The sequence below is a fragment of the Elaeis guineensis genome, chromosome 13, assembly GCF_000442705.2.
Source record: "Elaeis guineensis isolate ETL-2024a chromosome 13, EG11, whole genome shotgun sequence".
Taxonomy (NCBI): Eukaryota; Viridiplantae; Streptophyta; class Magnoliopsida; order Arecales; family Arecaceae; genus Elaeis; species Elaeis guineensis.
The window spans coordinates 23,682,111-23,702,213 of NC_026005.2; the positions used below are offsets into that span (position 1 = coordinate 23,682,111).

Below are 20,103 nucleotides of genomic sequence, written 5' to 3' on the forward strand. Positions count from 1 at the left end.
AAGAGACTTGATGAGGAAGAAAGATCATATGGACGGTCACGAAGAATCTCTCTTAGATGTGTGTTTTATTTTTTTTTTCTATTATTTTAGTTATAAAACTTACGGGCTCTGTCAGTAGGAGAAAATTTAATCCCTATTTGACTTCTATATTTCCTCTTTAAGATACGAAAAAAATTAAAAGTGGCATGAAACTAGGTCCACCCAATATGATGGCCCATAATGCTTGCCCCATATGATTTTTGTTCCTCTCCAACTATAGATTATAGGATATTAGGATACATACATGATCTTGTAGACCCCATAATGGTCACCCTTGTTTTCCTTTGTTGTGATGTACTTTATTAAGTAAATTATTGATTGCCAAGACTTCACTTTGAAGATTGAGTATTGATATTCTTGGTCTTTGATTGTGAGTGAGCAGCATATAATATCTGTATGCTTAAAATATTTTCCCAAACTTCTATCAAAAATAAATAACTCAAGACACCTACTCAACATGTAATATAGGACCTACAAAATCACAAATCTCCAAGCATTGATTGGTCCAAACCATATTTCCCATGGTAGTCAAGGGATCTTGTCGATAAACAGCTTAAATCATTCTATGGATGTAAAATCTTACTCTTTAGTCATTTGTCAATGCTAACAAACATCAAAGGAATATTTCACTTTGCCCTCCTAAAAATCACTTCTAGAAGTCATAAATTTGCATTGCAAGAACTCTTCATAACTGTTTTCACAATACTTTGTAAGCAAAGCCAACTTAGAATTCACTTCATACACTATGCTTTATTGTGACCGGCAACTTCGTCCATGAATGCATTTTGGACGATTGCCTCAAACATGAACGTGCAGACGGGGGCTTTGGGGGCACTGTGCCTTCTATTTGTCCATTAACATATGACTACTGCTTGTACAGGCTTGGACTAACCATTTCTTGCCCAGCTACGCCCATGATCGTGACTGTCGAGCACTTTAGTACAAGAGTTATTCGATTTTTAGTTGGATGTGAAAGCCTAACCTTATTGTAATGAAAAAAGATTGCTAGCTTTTGAAAAAGTGCTTGGGAAGCAAGGTGAAATTATAGGTTCGACCAGAACCATCCGCTCAACAGTGAACCAATCCAACCGGAGACAGACATATGCACAAACATGCTTATATTGCTTTCTTTCCTATTGGTGGACCGCCACCAACCAATAATTTCTCGAAAGCAAAGAGCTTCACATTAACTATGTTAGCCTGCATTCTCTGTTCCTCGCAATTCATATTGAGAGCCTGGTGAGTATTGCACATTTTTTTGATTTCCATCTCCTTTCAAAAAGATTTATCACCTCTCCCTATGACAGTTGTTAGTGAGTCATGGCTAAATGCAAACTGAATATCATACGAGAGAAAACAAACCACACAAGCTTTAGTTGCGCTCAGGTCAGTTAGATTTAACCTATTAGAAAATTCCTCGCCTAGCGTTATCCTTACAAAGTTGCCGCTTCCTATCTATGGCTTACAGTTCATTTCCGGGCTCTTTGTGACCGATTGGATGTGGGAATTCCGTGAGGGGCTGTGGACAGAAACGTGAGGGATTTGGTAGCGACCAACCTGACTTCCTGTGTCTTTGAATATTTATATTTGAAGCAGTTAGACAGTTGTCCAGGCAAACCATAGGTTGCTGTACATGAAATGGAGGTTAACACTAGGTTGCCGTACATAATGAGGTTTTTGTTCAAGATAATAACATATTACAACAGAACATATTTTAACAAATTTGAGGTGATATCGTCTCGCTGCCCACGCAAGGAAAGTTACTGTAAAAGCTAAAGGTAAAGCAAAAGCAGCAGCCCCTTTAAAATATCATTAATATTAATGGATGTTTGCGTGGAAGAGTTCCGCTCTTGCACGCATCCACTCTTCCTCGCACTTCGGAAAGGCGCTTTGCCACACTGCTGCAGTTGTTTTCGGTTGAGGTGGGAGCGCCATTGGCTGGCTATCCGGCAAAAACCTGTGCCAAAATCCTTGATAGGACAGCTGGCTGGGCCCAACCAAGACATGACCTGCATTAGTTGAACCGCTCCGGATAAGGTCAGGTTGGTATGTTATGTAGCTCCTACGCTTTACAACAACATGGATGAATTTAAGCATGGATCCTGGCTCACGAGGTACAACACATTCTGCTAGCTCTCGCTCTTTGCAGGAAATTGCTCAGCCAACTGTTTCAGGACAAGTCTGCAAGTTCTGAATGGACTGCTAAGCCTGATATTAATTACATCATTCATGCAGCCAGCATCAGGATGTAAATCCTCTCGATTTTCCATTGCCTATTCAGGATGTGGTTCCCACGAATCCAAAATGCTCTGGAGCCCCAACCTGTAGGTTGGATATCTAAGCCTAACACCAAGATCCCTCTTTAGACGGGCATTTGACACACGCTTCTCACCACGCATGCTTTCCTTCAGAGATTTTAAATCCTCCACACTACCACATGCGGACCTGCTTGCCATGTGGGGCCATCTTCTCTCGATCAAGGCCTCTGCAAAGGCAAACACTTCTGCTCTTGGAGCAGGGTCATCATCAACGACATTGTATATTTTCCTGGAAAAAAAATGCTGCCTTTAGTTGACGAACAACAGATTACCTTAAACAACAAGTTATATAGAGGTCCATTTGTGTAGAAAATTATGTTTAAGAAAGGTGGAGCTATCCACACAATAATGAAATCATCAAGTGCAATGCCATGTGCAAGACTAATGCAACAGAACAGTAAAATAAGTTGAAAAGCATAATTTGTGAAATTGATGTCCGAGAAAGGGATGGAAGAACTGCCTAAGATAGATCACCCAGAACTAAATACAGGGGGATGCGCCACCAAGGGCTTGAACCTGGAAACTCCCCAAGGAGAGGGGGTGTGACTGCCAGGGCATTTGCCTAATCCACCTTTGCAAGGTTGCCGTTATAACTAATTTACTGCAACAAAAATAACAATCACAAAACTAGAAAATTCATAAACTATCTAGCAAACATTCATTTCGCCATATCTGGCCAAGATGAAAAACAAAACTGAAAATTCGAATTTAATATAATTCATGACAGAAAATGTCTTGAGGCTCCAAAAATTTTGCAGGTCACAAATTTCACTCAAGTTTCTACAAGGATGGAGACTATCATAGATAGGGTTTTTCTGCAAATCACACTCATCATTTTATTGCAATTGTATATGAAACTTCATTTTATCCCCTACAAAAGAAAATGCCATTTTTTCACAAAAAGCACCTACAGTTAGGAGTACTCTAACAGAATATTGAATGACCATTTCTTTAACTATTTGGTGCAGGTGACTCAAAATAGAGCGGGCAATGAGGAGGACGTTGGCACCTACAATGGTGTAGTGTTGTTGGATGCAAGGCAAGGCATTGGCGGCAGGAGGATGAAAGGAAACAGCAAAATCCTAGGTGAGTAAAGGGGGTTTTGCTCGTGTGAAACGGGGAGGGTAGGAAGTCATTGGGGATCCCTGCATGAAATAACCAGGGGTAAGTTAGTAATTGCCACCCCTGGTTAGTTAACTAGGTACTGTGGTAAAGTGGGGTGATAGAAGGCTAGCAAGGTAGTGCTTCTTTTTTTTGCAATTTAAAAACATATTTTTACTAGCTTAATTTGTAAATATGGATAAGGCAAGGATTTATCGACTCATTTGGTTCACGAGAAGTGGAGGCAGGAAGAGCTAATTCATGAGAAGTGAAGAGATGACCTCTTATTTGGTTGGAGTTTTAAGAGAGAGAATGAAAAAATTTCTTCTCAAAGAAGACACTTTCCACGTTTCATGGGAAACCCATAGAAGTGGGTTTTGGGACTTCCCATGAGATGTGAATTGATGGTATTTTTTTTCTTTCCAAAAATATCCTTTTAAGATCTACGGCTAAGATTTTACAAAATATCAATGGATGGTTAGGATGAAATATATGTCAAAGATCTCTATTTTCTCCTCCTTACAAAATTAATATAATATTATATTAATATTATCCAAATATTTATATTAGTATAAATATTATAATATTTATCATATACTAATATTATTTTAATATTTATACTAATATAATATTTTTATTAATATTAATATAGTATTTATATTAATATATTAATATTATATTAATACATATATTAGAATTATATTAATATAATAAATTATTATGATCTAATGTTATGTTATAGTATAATAAAATTATATTTATACTAATATAAATATAATATTATTATTTATACGAAGTTTGGGAGTAAAAATGTATGATTTATATATATTTAGGGTATAATAGATATTTTACATAATTTTTTCAGGAAGTGGATACTCAACCAAATATAAACCACTCTGGAATAAGCCACTTTCTTATGATCAACTAAACATGCCAAAATCATATTCCTAGAAATTAACTTCTCAGAAAATTACTTTCTTGGAAGTCGATTTCAAAGAAGAAAAATTCTTCCCACAAACTAAACAAGCCCTATATGTAAATTTGAAATAGCGGGTGTGATAGGATATGTCATAAGATCTCCTTATCCCACCCCAAGATATCAAACTCGGCCTCAAAGCATTCATAAGCACCCCAAGTTAAATGATTTCGATTCCTTAAGAAACTACCATACATATATGTTTCCCTCTGGATGGAGGCTAGTGTAGTGCAGCATAAGATCTTCCCCTTATTCCATCAAATTTGACCAACTTGGCCTCTTTTGCCTCTATGTGGACCAAAAGGCTGAGTTCTGAAAGAACATGAATTAATCAGATAATCTTAGATAGTTAAAAATTTCAAAATCATTGGAGAACATGAACGGAAGATTTAAATAGCAAACAGATTAATGCCAAGAAGAAAACAACTACAATTGCCTACACAAGTTCATAAATACGTGATAGTAAAATAAAACAAAATGAAAATGCAATATGAAACTAGCAGTTGATTATGTTGTTTGCCTAAAATATAAAGACAAAGAAGAAAAAAAAGACCGCTTCATTGAAATAAAAACACAAAAAATAAAAGAAAAAAAAAATGAAGGTGGCAGGTGGCTCTAAAATAATTTAAAGGTGAGACAAAAAAAATCAGGCTGAATAAGGTCTAAAATGGCACGTACCCTGAAGATGGGATGTCAAAGCTGGCCTTGATTGCCTGATAGATGTCAGAAACATGAACCCGTGCTGTGTAAAGCCTAGTTTCCCTCCTCTTTTGTCCTTCTAACAAGGACTCCCGTTTCAGTATGGTATCCAAAGCACTGAAATAAAAAAAATAAGTCAATATGGTGGAAGTTTGGAACCAGACCAAATGAAAAATATATAGTTAAAAAAAATGTTTACTCAGAAACAAGCTTCTAGGTGCTTTGCATGTTTCCAAGGGTGAATAAGGCAAGGTTGTATGTGCTCTACAACCTTTTTATCCATTTAAAATGCAAATCAATCTGAAGTATCTATATGGTAATATATCAGAATTTTGATACACACGCAGAATAAAATGACAGATACAATAATGTCATGCATGTAAAATGAACACGGGCTAAGACAAAAGAATTCAATCACAAGTTTGTGATTGTGAATCAATTTCTTTGACCATCATCAGAATATTATAAATAGTATTGTATCATAATCCTGCAAGAGACCAGTAAATTTTGAGATCATTAGTACATAAAATCATTGAAATTGCTCACAGCAAACATTCAAGTGAAACCTCAAGCCAACAGTGTATTTTGAGTTTTCCACTATTGACAAACAGGACTACCTTGATATAGCATGCCAAATTCAGGTTCATAATTGTGAATAAAAAATTGATGAAATACCAACCAGACCTTACAAAACAAACCTTCTTCCAGGCCCATAGATTCCTCCTAGTCGAAATACATTAACTATCACACCAAGCTCACGACCTAGAGCCAGCCATCCTTTCTCTGCTGCAAGCCTTGACTTAGCTGACTCATTTTGAGGATTTACAGGGTAGCTGCATGCAGTAGCTGACTTGCGTAAGATCATATTGAAATAAGCTTTCTGATAGACAGTCATGAAGAAAAAGTAACTTCTTACTCCTCATCAACCCAAGCACCACCACAATCTCCATAAACACCTGCCACAAAAGATCAATTAGCAACTTCGTTAGGAAAAATTTGTTCAATTAGGTGAAGTACATTCTACACAAACACAAAAGACTTGGAAAAGGCTTAGGATGAATGACAGTGATAAAAATTTATAAATAAAGCTGGAGGAATCTAGCTATATACTAATTCATTTAAAAACCTAGCATACAAATGAAACCTCAGGTGAAGATAATTGTGTTCAAGCCTCAGTTTCTTCTACATTTTTGTGTAAGTCCTCCCTTGAATGCTTTGTACTCATGTCAAGAGTTATTCATTCCACCGGGACTCTTGTTCTACTATTGGGTGGCAGCTTCAAAGTGACTTCAATTCATATGGAGCATATCTTGCTCAAGGCCTGTAGTTCCAATATATGATGATTTGCAACAACCATAAATCAACTAATCACCATCTTTTTTTATTATTATTATGCACTTGAATTGAGAAACACAGGTAACTAGTATAAATGTCATTCTCCATGCTAGGATGTGGGGAATTTGGAACACACCAGAGGATATCAGAATGCTTCCAAGCAGGTTGATCTTGTTTTCCAACAGATGTAATATGAAGTATTATCTTGTTGCTTCTTGCTTCCTCTTTATGTCAAAAACTTAAGGATAGGTAGGCCTAAGTTTCACTCACTCTTAAACTAATATTACATCTGTAGTCAAAATCCAAAACCAAGGTGTTAAATGAGCGAGCTCTTTGCAAGCCAGCTTTATTTGGCTCGGAATTCAGCTTAAGCTTGGCTTGCTAGTTTAGCGAACAAACGGAGCACAAGCTGGGCTCAGCTTGCTTGTTTTTGGCTCATGAGCTGGCACACATGCACACGCGCACACAAACATATATATTATGTGTGTATGTATTATTTTAATCTGAACTTATAATTCAGCCATTTGATTTTAATCTAGTGGCTTGTCAATAATATAAGAACTCTAAATCCTTAGGGTTCCTAAGCCACTGCCTGAGACCTCGCAAATTCATTTGGTCCACCACCACCTCCAACCCTTGCCTCTTCTCATCCACTCTCCGACACCTCAAGGTCCTAGACCTTGCTTCAATTCTTCTCCTTTGCTGTCAACCTGCTGACCCATCATGACGCCAAGGGCTCATCACTGATCTAAAGATCCTTCAAGATCTCCCTCCTGTTCTCCTTCCCTACTATTACCCCTCCCATTCTCATCACTGAGTTTGTTGGCTGTTGACTTTGATTGATTTTGATGATCACAAAATATTGAGTAAAAATGTTACTAATCATGTATTTTAAGATTGAATGTAGGATTTCTCAAATGCTCACATTGAACAAATTATCTTTGGAAGAAATCCTCTCAAGATGACAAGCCAAAGCACTTAAAAGAAGAAATTTTCATAAATTTGGATAGCTCATTATGAAGAAAATGAAAGAGAAAAAAGCAAATGTCATTTGGAAGATTTAGGACTAAGAAATTCAAGTTTAAAAGGACAAAATATAAAAAAATGAAGTTGAAAGATTTTGAGACGACTCCGGGAGGTTTCGAATTGATTCTGGCATGTTGGTATCAAGTGCCACAGAACTCGAGTCAACTCATGAAAAGCTTTAGTCGACTCTTTCAGAAAAATAGAAAGCAGATTATCTGAATGCAATCCAGGAGCTGACTCCTGAAAATTGAAGTCGATCCCTGCAGAATTGGAGTCGACCCCTTCAGAATTGGAGTCGACCCCAGGCATGGGATAGACATAATGTTTAGTTTTTCTTCACTTCTTCAATGGCTAGTTTTTATTCCTAATGGCTACTTCAGGCCTTTCAACGGCAAAACCCTTTCTCCAGCCACTTTCAAGCTTATAAAAGGCTAGAGAATCATTTGGAAGGAGAGTGAAGGGGATTAGAAAGAGAAAATCAATTAAATCCTTGAGAGCTCCAGTGCACATCCTTAGAGAAGAAAAAGAGAGGAACCAAGCATTGATTTCTGAGGCATTCAAGGGCATTCTTCCACAACATTTCCAACATCCTCTCAAACTCTAAAGAAGAGTGATCAAGCTTCAAAAGAGCAACATTTTAGCCTCTTTTTCACGCATAAAAGAGTTCATTTCTATTTTTGTTTCTGTGCTGAAATTTGATATCTTGTAATTTTGTTTTCTTTACAAATTTCTTTGGAGGAGAGAAACTTGGGGATTAGACTTGTCCAAGCCCAGAATTGAACTTTGTAAGTTTTGATTGGTGAGTCTGAAAAATCAACTAGGTTAATAGTGAGCCTGAAAAACTATCGGTGTAAAATTTTGATTGGTAATCCCAAAAACCAATTGGATTTGTTTGTGAGTCCGAATAAAACAAACATACTGTAATCAAATTGATTATAGTGAAATTTTCAAGAGGATCTTAGAGAGTGGACGTAGGTGCGGATTGCACCGAATCATTATAAATTTGGTTGTGTTTGTATTGTGTCTTCTTGTGCTTGCTTTACTTGCTTTTATTTCTTAAGCTTTGATTTAATTCTTGCATAGCTTTTCATATGCCTTAATTATATTCGATTTCTGCTGTGGCATATTATTTTCACCTCAAACACTCTAACTTGCCTAAATTAATGCACATATTTGTTTAGAGATCAATTTGGTTAAAATTTTTAAAGAATCCAATTCACTCCCTTCTTGAGTTGCTACTTTTTTGGACAAGTGGTATTAGAGCAGGTGCTCTAATATTTGATTGTTAACCTAACGGTCTCAGAGTAAAAGATCATGGCAACCCAAATAAAATATTTGCTTAATAAAGGTTATTCCATTGATCGACCCCCAATGCTCAATGGATCAAATTATAGTTATTAAAAAGCACGTATGCGCATCTTCATACAAGCACACGATTATAACTTATGAAAGATTATAATTGATGGCTCACACACCTCAAATGCATTGATTGAGCATAATAACGAAATATCCCAACTAAATGCTAAGACCATGAATATACTTTATTGTTCTTTAGATATTAATGAATTTAATATAATTTTTTTATGTATTTCAGCAAAACAAATATGGGGCAAATTGGAAACTACTTTCAAGGAAGCAAATCAAAGAAAAACATCAAGCTCCTGGGCAGACAAGGAAACTCACCCCAACTTATGCCTCATGACTCATGAGGATGAAAAAAAAGAAAAAGAAGAAATAAAAGAAAATGAAGGCATTGATAAAGGGGGAGCAAAATAAAGAAGAGAAAAATGAGAAAGAGGAAGAAGGTATTGCAAATCCTTGCCTCATGACTCAAAATTATAAGGTAAACCTTAAAAACTCTTCTAATTTTTATTTGATGAATTATTAGAAGCCTTTCATGAGCTTATGAATGAATATAAAAAGATAAGGCATAAAAATAAAAAACTTAAAAGGTCTAATCTTCTTTTGGCTAATGAAAAGAGTAAATTATTGAAAGAAAAAGATCTTTTAAGAGAAAATAATGCTTTAACTAAAGACAAAGAAGTACTCCTAAAATCTGAAAAATCTTTAGTTGAAGAAAATGTTAAGCTGAAAAAAGAACTTGAAAAATCAAAATTTTCTATTGAAGACAAAAAAATTACTGATGGAAAAGAAATCTTTTTTGGAAGATAATGTAAAATTGAGAAAAGAGATTGAAAACTTGAAGCCATGCTTGAAAAATTTACAATTGGATCTCAAAAGCTTGAAGCAATTTTAAATAATAAAAAAAAGACTGTTTCAATAAAGCTGATATTGGTTACAATTCATTAAGAAAATAGAATTTTGTAAAAAATATATTCACAAGAGCTTCATCTAAAAATCATTCTATGGTTTGCTCTAAACATAACAAAATTGACCACAATATTTTAGAATGCAATACCAAAAGAATTGGCCAAATATTAATCAAACAAATTTGGATTCCAAAAGGAACCATATGCTTTAACCCCCAAGGACCCAAGATAACTTGGGTACCACAAATTAGTAAATGATTTTTGCAGGTGTACCAAAGATCCAATGAAATGAAAAGAGAATTTCTTATGGATGGATGCCTTGAAAATGAAATTGGATGGATGATGATGTTTGATAAAATCTAAACTTTTCTCACAACATACCACCATTGTTTGCTGAATATATTCTGATTAATTAGTTGATTTTGATGATTTATTAATGCTTACAATGATTATGATCTGAATGTTGAACATATAGATCTTATGCAAAATTAAAAAATTAACTTGCTCTCTTCTATGCATCATGTTTAATTGATATGAGCTAAAGTTCTCTTAAAATTTAGCATGATGCTTTAACTTCCTCATGCCACTTCATTTCTTGAAAAACTTAAATCAAAACAAGCATGTTTGTATAAGGATCCTTTTGATTGCAAAATTTATAAATTGAACAAATTTTTGACATCCCCCACATAAGATGCTTAATTATTGAAATTCTCCGAAAATTGCATTTTCTAAAAATGGCTTTATTTGCAAAACTAAGGGGGAGAAAACATTAAAGAAGAAATAATTAGTTAATTGAAAATGCTTTTGAATTTGAAAATCTGAATTTGAAAAGTTAAACCCAAGTTGGATTTGAAAGGGAGAGAGATGCTTGTTGAATATAATCTTGAGTTGATTGAAAATTCAAATTAATTTGTTAAAAGATATTGAATTTTGATCTTAAATTCTTAATCAATTACTTTGTGATTTTCTTCACTCAAGACTTCATGTGCTTTTAATTATTCAATTTAACTTACATAATTTGATTGTCTAGTCATTTTTGATAATTAATTGGAGTTGAAGTGAATTTGAAATATATTATTACTCCTAACAAATTGTTTTTACATACTTTCAATTTTAAAACTTATTTTTAAATCTAAATATAAAATAGATTTTTGATGTGCCTTGAGAAATCCTTATAAAATTATGTGCATTAAAGTAATTTATACTCAAGAAATAAAGTTGAAAAAGTAAGTCTCATTTGATTTGATGCTATCATTGATTTACTCGATACCTTTTTTTAAACTTAATGTATGATACTTCTTAAGAAAAGGAAGAGATATGTTTGAAAATCTAATTAAAGAATCAATTTCATTCAAAAAGAGAGAGATCTATTTTGATTAAAATGAATCTAAATTCAAGTTATTTTTGAAAAGGAAAATATGCCACAAAATCTGAACTTGATACAATTTAGTACTCAAAGGGAGAGAAGCATTTGGTATATCATGATGCAAGTTATGAATTTGATCCAATTTAATTGATTTTGATAATATATTTTGTTTTGATACATTCATGATATCTTTTCTGAATCTTATTGATTAATAAGCTCTATTTCTCTTGAAATCTATGAAGTTTAAAGTAATTTTGTAATTAAATTTGAGAATCGCTTTAATCCATCAACTTTATTCGAAAAGGGGAAGATGTGTTTTTAAAGCTATATTGATCAAAAAATTAATTTTTTTTGATAGTTCTTATTTGGATTGAATCTCAAAATATTTAATATCAAGAAGAATTAAATTGATTATTTAATATTTTAAATTGATTGCTTTTCAAAGAAACAAACTCAAACTTCCTACAATTGATATCAAATAGAATTTCTCAAGAATATTATTATAATTGGTATCAAATAGTCCATTTTGTGCCTTGAATTCCATTGCATTATCTTTTAGTAAAAGAAAAGTATGCTATATCTCAAATCTGAATTTCCATGGCTATATTTTTGATATTATATTGTTTGACATAAATTTTTTTGATATGTTTTTGAATGATCTGCTTTAATATCAAAAATGGGAGAAGTGTTTTTGAGTATATTTTATCCAAACATAAAGAGAAGTCTCAATCTGAATTTGTTGTTAATCTTCACAAATAAAGAAGTTTTAGAGAGGGGAGAAGTTAGAAAATTTGAATTTAAAAGTTGAATCCAAGTTAAAACTAAAAGAGGATGAACTTAATTCAATTTTTGACATTTGAATGTGTGTAGATTTGACTTAAGTTGATTTTGATGATTATTCTTAAATCCTTCCCTTAAGCTTTTTGATGATGTCAAAAAAGGGGAGAAGAGATGTTGAGTATATGCTTGAAATGCTTGAGTTGATCACTTGATTTATTGTGCTTGAGATACTCATTCGCTTGCTTGAGAAAATCATATGAAATGAATATGTTATAATTTTAGATGTATGCACTCTTGAATACAATGATAACATTCATGAAGTGTTTACTTATGCACTTCATGTTTATATTGGTAAATTAATTAAAATACATTATGTTTTGATTGTGCATATACTCAAAATTTTGTCATTATCAAAAAAGAAAAGATTGAATATAGGGTTTCTCAAATGCTAACATTGAAGAAATTATCTTTAGAAAAAATCCTCTCAAGATGCTAAGCCAAAGCACTTAAAAGAAGAAGTTTTCATAAATTTGGATGGCTCATTATGAAGAAAATGAAAGAGGAAGAAGCAAATGTCATTTGGAAGATTTAGGACCAAGAAATTCAAGTTTAAAAGGGCAAAATATAAAAAGAATGAAGTTGAAAAGTTTTGAGGCGACTTCAGGAGGTTTTGAGTCGATTCCGGTACATTGGTATCAAGTGGCACAGAGCTCGAGTCGACTCATGAAAAGCTTGAGTCAATTCTTTTAGAAAAAGAGAGTAGATTTTTTGAATGCAGTCCAAGAGCTGACTCTTGAAAATAAAGTCGATCCCTGCAGAATTGGAGTCGACCCCTTCAGAATTGGAGTCGACCCCAGGCACGGGACAGACATAATGCTAGTTTTTCTGCATTTCTTCAATGGCTAGTTTTTGTTCTTAATGTTTACTTCAGTCCTTCCAATGGCCAAAACTCCCAGCCACTTCCCAGCTTATAAAAAGCTAGAGAATCATTCAGAAGGAGAGTGAAGGGAACTAGAAAGAGAAAATCAATTAAATCCTTGAAAACTCTATTGCACATCCTTAGAGAAGAAAAAGAAAAGAACCAAGCACTGATTTCTGAAGGCATTCAAGGGCATTCTTTCACAGCATTTCCAACATCCTCTCCAGCTTTAAAGACGAGTGATCAAGCTTCAAAAAAGCAACATTTCAGTCTCTTCTTCGTGTATAAAAAAGTTTATTTCTACTTTTGTTTTTGTGCTGAAATTTGATATCTTGTAATTTTGTTTTCTTTACAAATTTCTTTAGGAGAAAGAAATTTGAGGATTAGGCTCGTTCAAGATCGGAATTAGATTTTGTAGATTTTGGTTGGTGAGTCTGAAAAATCAACTGGGTTGATAGTGAGCCTGAAAACTATCGATATAAAATTTTGGTTGGTGATCCCAAAAAATCAACTGAATTTGTTTGTGAGTCTGGATAAAACAAATGCACTGTAATCGGATTGATTATAATGAAATTTTCAAAGGGAGCTTGGAGAGTGGGCGTAGGTGTGGGTTGCACCGAACCACTATAAATTTGAAAGTGTTTGTATTATGCCTTCTTATGCTTGCTTTACTTGCTTTTATTTCTTACTTAAGCTTTGATTTAATTCTTGCATAGCTTTTCATATGCCTTAATTATATTCGGTTTCTGGTGTTGCACATTATTTTCACCTCACAAACACTCTAACTTGCCTAAATTGATGCATATATTTGTTTAGAGGTCAATTTGATTAAAATTTTTAAAGAACCCAATTCACCCTCCCTCTTGGGTTGCTACCTTTCTGGGCAACATTGGCTGTTGGTCCTTATTCTTCTTTGTGTTCCAAGATCCGCTTACCAGTGATGAGGATGGAGGCAACTCAAAAATGGGTCGCTGGTGGTGGCAAAGCCCTAAGCTCTCAAATGCTAGTCCTCCCCCCTCTTTATGATCCAAGATCCACCTCCTACTGATGAGGATGGAGATGTTGTTTCCATCAAAGATTGGGTCCATAATGGTGGTCGATTTCGTGGAAATGAAAGAGGTGAGGGATCAGGAAGAAGGTATAGTGATACTTTTCTTATTTTTGATAATCAAGTGGGAGCTTGAATTGGCTTGACTCTGACACAAGCCAAGCTAGACCTGAGATTTCTCAGCTTGATTTGAGCTTAATACAAGCTCAAACTAGGCTATATTAATTCCAACCCAAGCTTGAACAAAGCCACTTGCTTACACCGTAGGTGGGACATGGGCCCCACAAAAGAAACAAATGCAAATTAGGTCACCAAGGGTTTAGCAGATGTGAATAAATTTCAAAATTCTGTACTAGCCCAATAACGGAGGCCAAACACAAACGAAGGAAGACCCAATCTGACCTAACTCATCAAGTGGATGGATTAAATCTTGTCAGACCGGACTTGTACTTAATTCTGACCAGTCGCAACTCAAGAGATGGAATTTACATTTCAGAACTTCATTTAGGATGGTGGCTATAACAATATTCTTGACTTTTAAGTCCATGAGTTCCTATGGGACATAATATCCCACTCATAAGTTAAACCTTGACTGAAATGGCCATCAACTAAACAACTCTTTTTGACGTATAGGCAGCACATGCGAGAAATAATGATAGCTTAATCTTATTTAATAGTTCTAAGGATTATAGTATTGATGAAATAAAGTGAACTAGACACTGAAGTTCTTATCAAGGTCATGAGGAAGGTGTATGCATCCCCTTCAAGCACAAACGTTGCAGAAAGCAACTGCTGAAATGACACCGCTTAAATGAATTGAATAGCATCAAATAAATGTAAAAGTTATTTCTTTGATGAGAATAGAGAAGATGCTAGTTGTAGACTATTTTCAATTTTTCATGCTCTATGGTATGCTAGGTAGTTGAAGGTCCTTTTTGATATAATGGCATATGGAGATAACTTTCAGCATAACTACAAGTTGGCCATTGTAAGATACAGTTCTTGGTTCTGAACAATTTCTTATTTGCAGCCACTTTATGAAGTTGCAGGTTTCTATGTTTCATTTGGCTGATAAATGCCAGACTATCAAATAATTCATCAGGCCCTCCAACACTTGCATATAAAAGTGCATTAGAAGCTGGAAAGCTTATTTTGGTCCTAGCCACTATCAAAATTGACCAAGACTTGTGTGTCACCATTCATTTCAGATGAAACCTGCATGATTTTGTTCAAACAAACAGAACCATTTGACTAGATATGAAGCTTACAATCATGCTGAAATCCATGTGTCACCCATTTCAAGCTGTGCATTGTCCTCTCTCCAAAAGACTAAAAGGACCTCATTCTAATATAATCAAGCCAAAATCAATCCACTTTTATTGGATTAGCAAGACTTTCTAACCAATACTCACCCATCCCACTTTAAGCACCTGAAGTAAAATTTAGTTTATCTTATCAAGCTTGTTCAGTTTTCTTGCCATATACATGCAAAAAAAATGCAATGCAGGATTTGCAACATCTAGCAGTATCAGATATGAATTTGATTTCATGTCACAAAATATACTTGTAATTACTGTCATTAGATATACTGATAATGACTCCTACAAAAATGCATTTCTATGGAAATCTATGCTCCAAATGAAAAAATATAGGCATGGTCCAATAATTGGCACTCTTATCTCCTTGGGGGAGGTTTCATAGTTTGAATGTCGTTGAGGGGATTCCAAATGCCACTTCCAAATCGAGTCATGGTGTAAGTATGAAGTAGAATGCATTTATACCTGCCCAGTGCAGAGCTATGCAAATTGAGCAAAATGGGCCTCATATCTCCAGATCAAAGAGCCAAATAGGAAGCTCATCCACTAGGCCCTTGTAACCAAATTAAAGGGGGCAAGACACATGGGTAACAGTATTCACATAATGTTGCTTAAAGAGACTCTTTGACCCTGCATTATTTAATACAGCATACAACTGATATTCTATTCAAATTGCATACAGCTCCAGGCACTAAAATTCTTCATTTTCAATCAACCTGGGCCAACAAATAATGTATGGTCCTTGTTGGATTGCAAATCCGAAGTATGTTTATGCCATTTCAAAAATGCCTTGCACAAAAAACATAAGAAAGATTTTTTTTTTTTAAAAAAGGTTAAGCATGTGGGCTTGAATTTTTTTCTTTTTTCCCCCAAATCGAAATGTGCAGATGGTTTTATACATACGCTCACACACAGACACAAACAAGTAGACATTTTCTCGAATAACTGAAAAAAAAAAAAAAAAAAAGATCATGTATTAAACTTTTGCACTGACACCGAATGAGGCAGAATAGATGCAACATACACTAAAAAATTCATATAGAATTCTATCAGTAGTAATATTACAGAATGACAGCATAACAATATCCAAGAAGCTAAAATACCAAGAAATGAGTACACTGGATGTGGACCTACTTGTGGAGGACAGGTAACATAGCCACTGAAGATTTCCATGACTAAGTGAACCTTGCAAGTCTTCATGTAAACAGAGCAACTGCATAAGAAATGACAAAAGCCAAGATGGGCTTCGCTAAAATATCATCTTAAAAATGACACAGTTCAAGTTATGTTGTGTAAGGATCCAAACATGAACCATTGTAGTTAACTTACAGGATCACCAATGCCTACAATAGGTGGGATGGAGATAAGAAGATGACTTGCATGTTGCAGCATATGAAGACTCCTCAACCTAACAACCAGTAGATAAAGCAACAGGCTGTCAAGAAAAGAAAAATTATGTTACTAAAAATGAGAAATGTGAAGTGCCAACATACTTGCTATTATGCACATCAAAAATAAATGCTTCTAATCCCATCTCCTCAAGTACTCTCTTGCTGCTCGGACTAGTGCAAGTCCCAAAAACCTGCCTGCAATTCAAACTAGAACAAAGTAAATTCTCTGCATTATTCAAAGATAAGTCAAACTCTCAATGGCCCGCTAAGTAAAGCCTAACAGCAGATCTAAGAAATAAAAAACATTCCATTGTAATAACACCTAATGAAAAGAACAATGAGACAAAATGAGGAATAGTGGATAGATATTCATATTTGGCAACAATGCAGCTTAATATTTTGGAAAAAAAAGGGATACAAAATGCTTTTGCTAGGCATAAAGATCTACAATAGTTGAAAACTGCCTGAGAAAACATGTTCAAAATCTTCCATCACATTGTGCTAACTAAAACTTCATAAGCCTTTTCAAGATTACTCGTTAACAAAACAAGGTTTGAGTCGAAGCCCAAAATGTGTATTTAGCCAGAATTCATTTATGCCATCCTCAGGAACATGCTTGTGTCAAACTCAAGCAAAACAGGCAAAGCCTATTGACAGTAGACAAGAAAACTCCCCCAAAATTTTCAAATTTCATTCCATAACTGTCTATTAGGTGTGCATTGCTTCAACTTGTATTATTCTGAACCCTTTTCAGCGACCAATCTAAGACACTATCAAATCTCTTGTAAAGGTTGCATCAAGCATCAGACTTTTGTCTATCACATGCACATCTGAGCTCAAGAACAGGTTGTACCACAGTAAACATCATATGCCATTTCTTTTTAACATAGCTTTAGGGAAGGTAAGTTAAGAATACACTAAAAATATAAGTTCCCTAACACTTTGGAGCATGAAAGGATCATGCTGGTCCAATAAAATCCTTAGAAGATAAGATGGATGTTTGATCAACAATTCAATAATTTTCAATGTACACCTGTAATCCACTATGAACACAGGCCAGATCTCGAAGTACAATCCAAACTAGCAAAACTAATGAGCAAACAGGAAATTAGATATTAGTTATCAAGTAAAATTCACCAAAATAGTGCAAATTGAAGTAGTAATGACAGTTGACACCAGCTTCTCTTAGTTCCTAGATAAAACAAATTGGCATTACTGTCTTCTCCTTGGAAAGATCCATACTATAATTTAGGACTTCCACTATGAACTCCTAAAGTTTCTAATCTTAAATTATAAACTTCATAAGTTACTTGATACAAATAAAAGAAAGATCCTGCTAATTATATTTGACTTGAAATATGCTACAGTCAAATAGCTGAACAAGGAAGACACCAGAACAATCAGCGATAGCCTATGCTGAATCCTTTACAAGTCCATCAATGGCAGGTCATCTATGATCTCAAGCTCTTAAAGAAAAGAACGAATAGCATACAGTGAAGATTATATACTCTTCCTAAAAATTAAGACACTTGTCTGTTAGCACAATCAAGAAAGCAAAACTATAGCTGTGCTTTAAAATCATGTTAATTCTTGACAGTCATCATGCATTGCTTACAAATCAAATTGACAATCATCTTTTAAAACATCCCATATCTAGAATGGTCTATCAACTCATGACATTATTCCTGACAGGGAACATCAACTAACAAAAGCCTAAATATCTTCGATATACTTCCATTGGAATTCTCCCACATCTTCATGCGTCCTCCAACTCACAGCTAAATACAATGGTGATGTGAACAAACATGGAGTTGTTCGTTATGTAGATCTATTGTGATCATGTCATCATTTTATGGAATTAAAACAGGAAAATCTTATATCAACTACACTAAATGTGAGCTTCAAACTAAGATAAAACAGCAAGCTAAGATAAAGATGGCACTCGAAATGTATTTTATAAGATAATAAACCCTGAAATCAAGCACTTGTTCCTCACCCTAAAACCCCACATCAAGAAATCAACACACATCCTGTACCAATCATGCATCAAGATTCCATTTCCGCTGATTCATAAGATGTCATATAATACGCAAGTTCATGCCACATCCATCTAATTGAGAAATACATCCTTGTATTGATAAATTTGAATGAATTAAGGTTCTCAGAAAAGAAACGAAAACTGAATCAAGATCGGCACAGATTAACCTTCTCAAGTTCTTCGATTCCACGAACATATCAGAATACAGAAAAGAGAATAATAAATCTTGAAAAGATGCGTAATCTACGGGAATCAGAAGAAACTTGGAGAAGCATGAAGGGAAAGAAACGAGACAAGAAAAGAAAAGGAGCAGAAATCAGGACACGGAGGCGAATCGTACCACCCTTCTTTCTTCAGCCGATCCGACACGTAACGGCCGACGAACCCCGTCCCGAACACGAACATCCTGTTGGCTCCGGACTCAGACCTCACAGCCACCCTCGCCGGCGGAGGGAGTGAAGAAGACAATGTTCGGCGGCGCGATCTCTCCGGTAAGCGGCCAGCGGGCGCCGACCGGGATCGCCACGAGGCGCCGCAGATCGCCTCCATCCCCGAAGACACCCCTCGAAAGTCGAAATCCCTCTAAGCTTCAACGACACGGCATCTCTTTTTTCTACCGGTCGAACGCCCGCGCGTTCCGGACGCCGGACGGACGGAAAAAATTTTTCTTTCGTATCTGATTAAAAAAATTATATATAAATAATAAAATAATATTTATTAAAATTTTAAGCACCGCTACGTATTTTCAACTATCTCTATAAATAAATTTTAATTATAAAAATATAATAAAATCATATATTTATAATATAATTTAATATAAAAATATTAATTTTTTATTATAAAAAATAATAATATTATATATGAATAATATAATTTAATATGAAGAGATGTTTTTTTCAAATAATACAACAAAACACATTTGAGAAGCTAAATTGATAACACTCCAATACTCCTTAATAAAGTACTATTATATATATATATAATTAATAATATAATTTAATATGAAGAGATGTTCTTTTCAGATGGCACAATAAAACTCATTTGAGAAGCTAAGTTGGCAATACTCTAATACTCCTTCATAGAATACTATATATATATATATATATATATATATATATATATATATATATATATATATATATATATGATTTCATGACACTGGCTCCAACTCTTTTCTCGTATTTGCATGGCATCCTTAAAGATTTACAAGTTCAGGGCTATTCTTTTTAAGATAAAAAATTTACCTATGAATCTATATATTTTTTTTATATCAAAAAAAATTTAGATATTTTTAAATAAATATTTTTTACATAATATTTAAATAAAAAAATAATTTATTTATATTATTTTATATATTAAAAATTTATTTAAAATTTTTTTATCCATATTCATTTACATTACTAATTTTTTGAATAGGTTGCTAAGTTCTATCCATATTTTTCATAATATTTTTTATTATATAAATATTATTATATATTTTT

General features: G+C 34.2%; 1 protein-coding gene across 3 annotated transcripts; it reads right to left on the bottom strand.

The window, feature by feature from the left end:
• Nucleotides 1-1,580: 1,580 nt before the first annotated feature.
• On the bottom strand, nt 1,581-19,279 carry LOC105056228 (uncharacterized). 3 transcript variants are annotated; one of them, XM_029267887.2, is made up of 9 exons: nt 18,963-19,279; nt 16,687-16,779; nt 16,523-16,601; nt 16,328-16,406; nt 6,050-6,089; nt 5,832-5,966; nt 5,113-5,250; nt 2,874-2,958; nt 2,367-2,586 (listed from the first exon to the last, which is right to left on the bottom strand). In XM_029267887.2, the coding sequence occupies exons 1-9, from the start codon at nt 19,169-19,171 to the stop codon at nt 2,566-2,568; spliced, it is 879 nt and encodes a 292-aa protein (XP_029123720.1). In that variant the 5' UTR covers nt 19,172-19,279; the 3' UTR covers nt 2,367-2,565. The 3 variants fall into 3 exon arrangements, with proteins under 3 accessions (XP_010936651.1, XP_029123720.1, XP_073103930.1); XM_010938349.4 differs by lacking the exon at nt 2,874-2,958 and having other exon boundaries at nt 1,581-2,586; XM_073247829.1 differs by lacking the exon at nt 2,367-2,586 and having other exon boundaries at nt 2,817-2,958.
• Nucleotides 19,280-20,103: the final 824 nt, after the last annotated feature.